Raw genomic sequence first — 11,947 nt, forward strand, 5'->3', positions numbered from 1 at the left:
TTTTAACTCGTTTCAGTTACTTGTATTTTAATGCATTTCTATTAATTGAACCAGTGAGTGGTGCAGTCAGAGTCTCAGAGACAGTGGTAAGGGCAAGTGGTAAGAAAGTCTTTGGTGCAGTCTGCAGCCGACGAGGAGGACGCACGTGAACATTCTCGCGATGCCAGTGTTGCTCAGCAACATCAGTACACAAAGCCCATTCAACAGGTTCAATAACAGCACACTGCGGGTGATGTTTGTCAAGCAACTTTGTAACCGATGTATGGTGTTTTTTTCCCCCACCGTAACCCTAAGTCAGTGTCATCTACCGCTAAAGTGTGATACAAAGGTATAATGTCTTTCAAAGGCATGCGAGGTTGCAACAGTAGAGTCTCCAAAGAGGACCAGGAGTTTTACGACTTGAAATGCAGAGCAGCGGAGTATTATAGAGCCAACTTGGTACCGCAGAGAATAGAGGGTGTTTTGAATCAGATGTTCCTGGAAAAGCCTGGTGACATTTACGGTTATCTGGTATGTCCAATCATTTCAAAGGCTATGGGCTAGTCGATAAATGGGGTCAAGTTCGGGTTTGTTGAAATTTGAGCTTTTAACAGTGGTCACTATTTGTTTACCATTCCAACAAGCTCATGGCAGGCTGACCTAATCTTATATTTCAGTGAAGGTCTGAATGCATTTGTAGCTTGGTGGTAACATGCATTTATCTTATGTCCCATAATTGCTGATTTATTTAGCCTATGATTTGGATAAATAAAGTAATGATATTGATTGCTGTATACAAGGTTGCTTTCCCCCCAAATATTCCCAAATATAGGCTATTTATCATATTGCTTAGAATCAACTGTAACCAACCATTTTGTGCCTTTGCAGGCCAATTACTTCTCACAACATTCCGCCAAGGCTTCATTTTGCAGACTAGAGGGGAAAGAACTTTATGATGGACATGGACACCTCTCCGCCCAGGCAAATGTCTATTGTACCATCAGAAATGAGGTGAAGGTAAGTCATTGCAATAATGCTACATTGAAAGGTGCAGTAGCCTAGTTAGATTGCATTTACGTAAGTTTTCTTAGTGACTGATGAGGATAAAAACCATGTGGTGTCTGGGAGCCCGGCTTTGCCATCTCCGATTCCTCTTTTTGTTTTGGTTGTAAAAATGACTTATTTCCTAAGAATGTTAAAAAATATATATATCGTTAGGTCCTACTGGTAGGCTAGTTAACTCAAAAATGTTTTGGTCAGGGTTGGGCATGGGGTGGGAGGGTGGGCTGGGACGTGATGCTGCTTTACTTGCTGCTGTTTACAGTTTTTCTTACTGTATGTTTAAAAAACAGTTAAAAAAAATAAGATGATCTCCAATAAAAAAAAAACCCCACATAACTTGTGCATAATAACCCATTCTTGTAGCTGATAATTGCTGCTTTCCAGCTGAGATAATGCTTCCTGTACCAACAGCAGTTATGCTGTTTGATATTGTCAGACTTGGGGGGCAGATGTCGGTGGTGTTATGACATAAACATTACACCATGGCCAGAGGCCCGCTGAGACTTGTAATTAAATATGACATGAACAAGAAGGATACTTTTTGCTGTGTGTGTGTGTGTGTGTGTGTGTGTGTGTGTGTGTGTGTGTGTGTGTGTGTGTGTGTGTGTGTGTGTGTGTGTGAGAGAGAGAGAGAGAGAGAGAGAGAGAGAGAGAGAGAGAGAGAGAGAGAGGGGGGGGGGTCACATCATGAACTGTAAACATCATAACATGTACCATGTGATGTGAGAAGTTGTGGGCAGTTGTTAGCATAAAAATAGAATTCTGAGTACTCATTTTCACAAGACACTGCTTTAGGTTTATGCTCCACTCTCCAACATACCCAAAGGTGTGTAGTGCATTGATATGAGTCTATCTTGTACCCAGGTCGATTGGAGAGAGAGAGAGAGAGAGAGAGAGAGAGAGAGAGAGAGAGAGAGAGAGAGAGAGAGAGAGAGAGAGAGAGAGAGAGAGAGAGAGAGTGTGTGTGAGTGTGTGTGTGTGGGGCGGGGTAGAGAAAGATAGAGAAAGAGAGAGAGAGAGAGAGAAGAGAATATGGATAACACAGAGCTTAACTTCAGTAGCACAGAGATGTATTATCCTGAAGATATTACTATGTCCAATAGCATAAGTTATGCATCATCAACACACTTAGAGAGGCACACAAAGACACTAACTAAAGAGGGACGTAGACACATATGGGCAGTTATAAATGACAAAATAAGCTCGAATTTGTTGAAGTATCAGTGCAGTGCTATGGTATGGTACCACAAAAGATTCAAGTCATTACAAACATTGCTAGCGCCGGCAGAGGGAATAATGGGTCTGTGGAACAGAATTACACTTCAGTTGAATCATGTAAACATGAACTCAGTTGTGCCATGTCCTAACTGGATATCTGGTTGTGCATCATAAAGGAGAGAGCAGAGCATGTGGCAGGGCTGTGTGTTTACCTGTTTTGGTTATTGTTAAATTCCTGTACCGTACTATTTCTATAGAACAATTTGGTTGAGTATTCCGAAATGTGTGATATGGTCCATGCTGGGTTTTGGGGTGAGGTGTGTGCAGAAAACAACAACAAAAAAATTAAAAGCAAAATTAGGTTCCCTAAAGCACAAGGTGTTCAAAATCAAAAGCTTTTGAACTTTCACAGTCTAGTGTTTTGCAAGTAATGGAATTTCAAGGTGTAAAAATCATGGCCGTGTGAGCTGACAGACACCATGCCGTGTGAATCGAAAGCACACCAGGAACGTCTCATGGCCTCACATTAATAAAATATTTGACCAAAAAATGGGTCACCCAAAATCGACAAGACTTTGAACTTACTTAATATCTTCCAGTTTAATCAGCCGTGAACGTTTTCCAGGGCCCTCCCTCCCAGACCCACTGTACAGAAAGAGATAACTGCCACAACCACGCACAGAAGTGATGGAGGGTAGTGTCGCACAATCACTTGTCATCAGAGCCTAATTGTTCAGCACTGAGGGGTTGTGCCTTCATGTGTGAAAACCTCAGTATGAATAAAGCATAGCTGAACATGAATAAAGAATAGGCACACATCAACAGTTAACCACAGCTGTGCTCAATAATAGTTCTGAGAACCATCACCCCCATGCCTTTTATTTTGAAACCGTGACGTACGTAGGTTGGGGCTTGGAGATAAATGTCAAGATGTGTACATAATTACAGTCATCAATTGGCACTTTTTTGCAGTTATTGTCAGACTAAAATTCAGGAAGTTTTAAATGGTTTTGGAACATGGTCTTTTCATTACTCGTTTTGAATTATATGCATAGGTTATTTGGAGCCTCATGAAAAATATATCCACGCCCTTTTAACAAACGTTTACAGCATTTGAACTGACTATTGAGACCCTCGAGTGTCATTACACTGGTGTGATGAGAACGTTGGGAGAATGAACATTCAGAAAAACAGTAGGGGGAATACAGCACATCATGGCACTTTTCAGTTGAAAATGAACTTTGGTTAAAACCATTTGCTGAGGAGGAGTATCTTGTCACATTCCTTTATTTCACTGTTCATTTCCCATGGAAAACAACCACCTTAGTTATCAACATAATATTACATTTAATTACTTTTCAAAGCACCAGGCTGTAACATACAAACTATAAATGAAGAATATCACATGGAACATTGTAATTCTTTTACAGCATGGCATTGTTTTAAAGGAAAACATTCTTTTCTGGGCCAAGTAGGAGTTAATCATGTTATTTGCATTCTTGTCAGTTGTGCATATTTTGCTGCTACTGCACAGTAGATGCTTGGTCTCTTTTCTCTTTTGTACCTCTCTGCTTCGCTTTCTTGTCTGGTCCCCAGTGGGTGTGTGGTGCTACCGTGCCCAGTTACAGTGAGCGAGCGTCCGTCGGGGGCGAGCAGTGCGAGGCTGCTGGGGAAAACCCCACCCATAGACGTGCATTGGAGACCGCCCTCTCCTGGATCAACCAGCCAATCAGCAACATGCTCCAGGGACTGCAGCCAAGTGATCAGGCCGCCATTGACAAGATACTAAGGTACACTCACCCACTCCATTTATAAACATAAACATTATCTGCAGTGTCTCACAGGAGTTAGATGGCTTTTTTATGTCTGGGAAATAGAAAGACTGAAAGATTTGTGAAGCAGCAGGAATTACTATATCTAGAATAATTGAGTTACTGCAAGTTTAAGTGTAGTAACTTAAACTATTTAAGTATTGTTTAAACTATTTTGCAATGAGTATTGCATACTCATCATGAATAAAAAATACCTTACTGTAAAGACAAATATGTGTGAGAGTTGATTACCAATTATGCAATAGGGTCTTTCCATGCCAATTGAACAAATCTGTGCGCACTTGCGTCTCAAAAAAATCTGAAAGTATTGCTGGGTGTTACTTAGACATTCAAGAGCAAGGACTGAAATCTTCTGAAAGTTCAGAAAGTTTATAAAGTTTCAGTCTTCAGATAACCAAGGTAATTCTAAAAATATATACATAATGGACCATCTCTGAGTTGACTGTCTGTGGTTTTATCTCAACTGCCATGGCCATCAGAAATAATTTTTGAATTGGTTACCATAGCTACCATTCTATTTAAGATCAGAACGTAGGGGTCTTGGCCTGTGCAGTTGGCCTACACTGTATAAACGGAGACAGCACAATGACCGATTTATTGGATAAAACGCCATGTGTCTCATTCAATTTCAATGGAAAGGTCCTTAGGTCTGCATTAAGGGTGACTGTGCGAAAGTAGAATGTGGAAACAACGCCAATTTGCTTCTCTCTCTCCAGCTTCCTGTATTCTCTTTGGTATAAACACAACAGGAACTGGGGATCCCTGTGGGTTTGGTCCCTGGGCTGATGGATTTGGTTCTATCAGTGTCCTTGGATTCCACTGGAACAGGGCCCCTGACAGCTTTGGCTGGGCCTAGGACAAGATCATCTGACAGGGCTCCCAACCAATGCATAAATGTAATGAGAGCCCAATTCGGGCACCCCTCTGTCCTCGGCCCCGGGACAACTGTCCCATTTGTCCCCCTCTGTCAGATTCCCTGCACTTGAAGTATAATTGCTCAAAGTGTAAAAGAAACCATACACTCTTAGGCCGGCTGCACATTGGCTCCGACAACACTGCGGACCCCCAATCCAATTTCACACGAACATAGCATTGATAGTCAATGGGCGGCGCCAACAAAATAGAACTTGTCTCTAAACGCTAAACGACATCCGCGAATGTCCATGGACATCGGCGCCAGTGTGCGGGGTTCTATTGAAAACAATGGAATCGAACTTTTGCGGAGCAGTGCTCAGCACTTTGTCGGAGCCGGTGTATGGAAGCCCTTAGCAAGGACAGGTTTATTGAAATCAATTACACCTTTAGCGTGTCATGTACAATAACATGCACCTTGTACGTGCGTTGGTTTCCTTTTCCAAAATAGACACTGCAGGAGTCATGAGGTGTCGATGGCCCAGGCAGGTCAGGGCCTGTGGTTCGACTGCTGCAGCATGAGGGCTGTGGGAGCCTTGGTGGCCCCAGTATAGGGCCTGTTAGCCTTTTTGAGCCTTGGTGGCTCACTGCCGTTTCTGTTAGCCTTTGGCCTGGCTACAGCATGAGGGCTGTGGGCACTGGTGACACAGGCAGTGGGGGTGCTGGTATGCAAACAGGTCAATTGTCCTGGGCCCAGGGAGAGAGAGGGGGCTCAGAAGTTGCGTGGCCCTTTCAGATGACTATGTCTCCTATGCTAAACCAAAGCTGTCAGCGGCCTTGGTGGCCGGTGGCCCAGGCAGTACAGGGGTGCATTTCTCGAAACCATAGTTGCTAACTTCAGTAGCTACTTTGTTGTTTTCAGTGCAATTTCCCATTGGCAACTACCCAAGTTGCTAACAGGCTAACAACTACGCTTTCGAGAAATGCACCCCAGGGCTGTTAGCCTGCGAGCTGCTGCAGGAGGGGGCTGGTGGGCGCCAGGCCAAGGTCTCGCATTAGCACCGCCGCTGACGTGATGTGAGCTGAGTGGCATCGCGTGCACTAACAACCTGTTATGTAGCACTGAGCGTGTGTGAGTCTCTCTGTGTGTGTGTGTGTGTGTGTGTGTGTGTGTGTGTGTGTGTGTGTGTGTGTGTGTGTGTGAATGCACGCGTGCGAGTGTGTGCTGTGCATGTGTGTATGCAAAGGGCCTGGTCCAGAATGAGGGGTTAGGCGTGAGTTCTGGGGTGTTGGGTCTGTTCCATAATTGGCCTGGGGTGTGGGAACTCAACTGATCATAGCATGCAGGAGAAAAAGTGGCAGCACCAAAAACCGTGACAGTCCCCATTCAGAGCAACCTCTAGAATAGTGTTTCTCAACGGGGGCCGCCCTTGGGGGGCGTTGAGGTTGAGGAGACAGAAGGATGAAGCATTCTTCATTAGAATAGACTTTATTAATTTGAACGTAAAATATGATGTAGCCTAATAACACTTTATGGATGCAACATAATAGGACTTCAAGGACTTAATAAGACGTGCTCACTTGTATTCTGAGGCGGAAGAACTGTTTCTGTGTATCTGTGTGCACAATCATTTGTTTACGGTGTATGTGTGTACCCAAGTAAAAAAAAAAGTGTACTTAATATATACTTAATAAGTACGTTTTATTGTATTTAAAGTGTACTTCAAAAGTGTGTATTTAAAGAATGTTATTTTGGGACAACTTATAGTATACTTAAATGTACTTGAAATATAATTAAGTAGAGCTTAAACACATTTTAAGTTGACTTTTTTTAACTAAAATTAAACTTTGTATAAGTGTACTTAATATACTAAAAATATATTTAACTTTAAGTACATTATAAGTATACTAACCAAATCACTTTAAAATGTGTTTAATGTGAACTTTAGCATGCGGATAAGTGCATTTTAAGTACATTAGAAATCTATTTTAACTTCATGAGAAAGTACTTTATAGTATACTGCAGAAGTACATACTTAAGTTGTGTTATTTTGGGACAACTTATAGTATACTTAAATACACTTGAAATATAATTAAGTAGAGCTTTATCACATTTTAAGTTGACTTTTTTGTACTAAAATCAAACTTTGTACAAGTGTACTTAATATACTAAAAATATATTTAACTTTAAGTACATTATAAGTATACTAACCAAGTCACTTTAAAATGTGTTTAATGTGAACTTTAGCATGCGAATAAGTACATTTTAAGTACATTAGAAATCTATTTCAATGTCATGAGAAAGTACTTTATAGTATACTGCAGAAGTACATACTTAAATTGTGTTATTTTGGGACAACTTATAGTACACTTAAATACACTTGAAATATAATTAAGTAGAGCTTAAACACACTTTAAGTTGACTTTTTTGTACTAAAATCAAACTTTTTACAAGTGCACTTAATGTACTAAAGCATATTTTACTTTAAGTACATTTCAAATATATTCACAAAAATCGCTTTAAGTACATTTTAAGTGTATTGACTCTAAATGTATTTTAAGTATACTACAAGTAGATTTTACTTTAAGCACATTTCAAATATATTTATTTTAAGTACACTTTAAATATATTTCAAAAGTATATGAAAAAAAACATTAATGTAAACTCTAATTGCTCATTTCCATTGTACATTGTCTTGTTCACAACCATCAGCCATTCACATGAACCTTCCTTTCACCTTCACTTCAGACAACAACCACTGCCTCAACCAGGATTTGAACCCACAACTCACTGAACCACAGACCTGCACTCTAACCACTAGACCACAACTACCTGTTCTACATCAGGCACAATTACGTTCTTGAAGTACTAGTCTTGAGTAGTACACTTTAAGTATACTTTTATAGATTTAATAATAATACTTAGAAATCATTGGTGGTGGTATGCTTTTATCGAATTAAAGACACTTTTACATGTTTAATTTGTGCACCAAAAAGTACACTTAAAGTGCACTTAATACACTAATAACACAACTTAAGTACAGACTTCAGTATTGTGCTTAAAAGTAAATAGGTAAGGCCTTACATGCCTTTTTAAGATCTGTTTGTGCTCTTCAATATGGTGTTTTTACCATGAAAATACATTAACAAAATGGAAGGTGGAAAGTTATTTAATGTTACAAAGTCTAGGTTAAAATACACTGAAATGATGGTTAAAAAAAGTACCCAGGTGAAAAAAAGTGTACTTAATATACTTAATAAGTATGTATTTTTGTATTTAAAATATACTTCAAAAGTGTGTATTTAAAGAATGTTATTTTGGGACAACTTATAGTATACTTAAATACACTTGAAGTATGATTAAGTAGAGCTTTAACACATTTTAAGCTGACTTTTTGGTACTAAAATCAATCTTTGCAGAAGTGTACTTAATATACTAAAATCATACTTAACTGTAAGTACCTTTTACATATACTTACTAATTCACTTTAAAAGATGTTTAATGTGTACTTTAACATGTGGTTAAGTGTAACTATTTGAAGTATGCTACAAATCTATTTCAAGGTCATAAGAAAGCACTTTATAGCATGCTGCAGAAGTACATACTTAAGTTGTGTTATTTTGGGACAACGTATAGTATACTTAAATACACTTGAAATATAATTAAGTAGAGCTTAAGTTGACTTTTTGGTACTAAAATCAAACTTTGTACAAGTGTACTTAATATACTAAAATCATACTTAACTTAAAGTACGTTTCAAATATTCTTTCTAATACCAAACTTTAGCACATTACTTTTAAAATACAAATACACTTAAAATACACTTAAAATATACTACACTAATAGTATGTTTTCAAATACCACACTTAAGCACATTACTTTATAAATACAAATACACTTAAAATACACTTGAAATACAATACACTAACAGCATATTTTCTAATACCACACTTAAGCACATTACTTTTAAAATACAAATGTACTTAAAATAGACTTTAAATAGAATATACTAATAGTATATTTAACAATATCACACTTTAGCACATTACTTTAAAAATACAAATGTATTTACAATACATTTAAATACAATACACTAATAGTGTATTTTATAATACTATACTTTAACACATTACTTTTAAAATACAAATGTACTTAAAATAGACTTAAAATTGAATATACTAATAGTATATTTAACAGTACCACACTTAAGCACATTACTTTAAAGATACAAATGTACTTACAATACATTTAATACAATACACTAATAGTGTATTTTATAATACTACACACTTAAGTACATAACTTTTAAAAATACAAAGAAACTTAAAATACACTTAAAATATAATACACTAACAGTATACTGTATAATGCTACACTTTAGCACATTACTTTTAAAAATACAAATGTACTTAAAATAGACTTAAAATACAATATACTAATAGTATATTTGACAATACTACACTTTAGCACATTATTTTTTAAAATACAAATGTACTTACCAATACATTTAAATACAATACACTAATAGCGTATTTTATAATACTACACATAAGTAATAACTTTTAAAATACAAAGATACTTAAAATACACTTGAAGTGTAATACACTAATAGTATACTTTATAATGCTACACTTTAGCACTTACTTTATACAAATACAATATACTTGAAATACACTTAAAATATAATACACTAATACTATATTTCACAATACTACACTTAGCACATTACTTTTAAAATACAAATATACTTAGAATACATTTAAAATACAATACACTAACAGTATATTTTATAAAACTATATTTAAGTACATAACTTTAATAATACAAATGATTTTAAAATATATTTAAAATACACTAAACTAAAAGTATATTTTTAAATACCATACTTAAGTACTGCACTTGATAAATAGAGTGTACTTAAAATATACTTTCAGAAAATTAAATATATTTAAAGTACACTTAAGTACACATTTTTTTGACCTGGGTAGTTTAGACTAAGAGACTTTCATCTCATTGCAATGCTGGGTGAGGATTGTCGAGAGCATACCACAGCTTGCTGCAACAAATCATATCACACTGTGTGTGTGTGTGTGTGTGTGTGTGTGTGTGTGTGTGTGTGTTTGTATGTGTGTGTGTGTGTGTGTGTGTGTGTGTGTGTGTGTGTGTGTGTGTGTGTGTGTGTGTGTGTGTGTGTGTGTGTGTGTGTGTGTGTGTGTGTTTGTATGTGTGTACTAGCTCTTGAAAACAGGAGTGGGCATGAGAGCTTTTGGTTTGTCAAAGCACTCAAAAAGTTGACAGTTTTCCTTACAGTTTTTTTTAATATTAGTCAGGGAGAAGGTTAACACTTCACTTAAAGGTACAGTATGCCATTTTGATGTCGATTTGAAGTGTGTTGCATGCAAAAAAAACACTTGTATGCAGCATAGCTGAGTTTTATTTCAGATTTAGCTAGCTAAACATTGTAGATGTGCCCCGCTCCTTCTTGATACTCAAGTTCAAGGTACCTCAATCATGCTCATTGCAGATGCTCATTTAATGCTGGGGTTTTATGCAATTGCAACGTTTCCTTTAGCATCGGCCCATCGCATTGCAAGTTTATGTCTGCATCAGCCAGACTGTTCTATAATTCTAGGCATTATCTGATGGAAGGAAGTGTTCATTTTCTTACAAATCATTATTTTAGTACATACAGTAGCATACATACATACATACATACATACATACATACATACATACATACATACATACATACATACATACATACATACATACATACATACATAGGCCTACATACAGTATATCACGAAAGTGAATACACCCCTCACAGTTTTGCAGATTTTTGAGTATATCTTTTCATAGGAAAGCATTACAGAAATGTAACTTTGACACAATGATTAGTGACCTTTTAACAACATATTTAACCGCTTAAATTTATTGTTCACTCAGAAAAAAACAAAATACAGCCATTAATGTTTGAACATGTACTCACAAAAGTGAGTACACCCCAGATTAAAATCCGGTAGAGAAGGGGCTATGTTGGCTCGAATCGTCTCGAAATGAAACGAAATGAAAAGGGATGACAAGGGAGGTCATCAGTGTGCGTTTCAACCTTTCTTTGCATTGAACTTGTAAATGTTGAGTCTGCATCTGGCTTAAATAGATTGGTGTGAGATTTGAATGCAGTCCTATGGAGAATATCATGATCTGCTTCAGTAGTCACAGTGCATGTTGACATGCATGTTTCTTTTAGGTGTATTTCAGATTGCCAATGTTGACAGCATTCATGCATCCCCAAACCATGTCAGTCCCACTACCATGCTTGGCTTTTGAGAGGATACACCTTTTTTGTAAAACTCACTTGTTTACCACCACACATGCTTGACACCATCTAAAGCAAATTTGTTTATCTTGGTCTCAGGAGAGATGAACAGACCAAGGATATGGATCACTGGAACCATGTCGTGTGATCTGAAGAGACCAAGATAAACAAATTTGCTTTAGATGGTGTCAAGCATGTGTGGTGGTAAACAAGTGAAAAAACATTAATGGCTGTATTTTGTTTTTTTCTGAGTGAACAATAAATTTAAAAAGGTCACTAATCATTGTGTCAAAGTTACATTTCTGTAATGCTTTCCTATGAAAAGATATACTCAAAAATCTGCAAAACTGTGAGGGGTGTATTCACTTTCGTGATATACTGTACATACATACATACATACATACATACATACATACATACATACATACATACATACATACATACATACATACTGTACATACTGTGTGTATCTATTTATAACTATCTTGTTTGTGTTTTCATATGGATGTTTTACTTGTTTTCCTGGTCTGGTTTGAAATCCCGAAGTGATTTCTTCCTGGCCCGATTTGCGGAGTTTGAGGACGAGAGAAAGACGAGGGAGAGAGAGAGGGAGGAGGAGGAGTCATCAATCCCCTCTGAGGTGGCCCCCCCTGTCCCACCACCCAGCCAGGCCAAGGACAACAA

General features: G+C 37.4%; 1 protein-coding gene across 1 annotated transcript in view; it reads left to right on the forward strand.

The window, feature by feature from the left end:
- The first annotated feature begins 200 nt into the window (after positions 1–200).
- eno4 (enolase 4) overlaps positions 201–11,947 on the forward strand; it is a 25,522-nt gene continuing 13,775 nt past the window's right edge. Inside the window, exons 1-4 of the mRNA XM_063191067.1 lie at positions 201–510; positions 868–996; positions 3,856–4,049; positions 11,810–11,947. The exon at positions 11,810–11,947 is cut by the window's right edge and continues 5 nt beyond it. Coding sequence (XP_063047137.1) covers positions 334–510; positions 868–996; positions 3,856–4,049; positions 11,810–11,947 — 638 coding nt within the window. The 5' untranslated portion in view covers positions 201–333. The remainder of the gene's footprint in view (positions 511–867; positions 997–3,855; positions 4,050–11,809) is intronic.

This window comes from Engraulis encrasicolus, chromosome 24 (assembly GCF_034702125.1).
Source record: "Engraulis encrasicolus isolate BLACKSEA-1 chromosome 24, IST_EnEncr_1.0, whole genome shotgun sequence".
Taxonomy (NCBI): domain Eukaryota; kingdom Metazoa; phylum Chordata; class Actinopteri; order Clupeiformes; family Engraulidae; genus Engraulis; species Engraulis encrasicolus.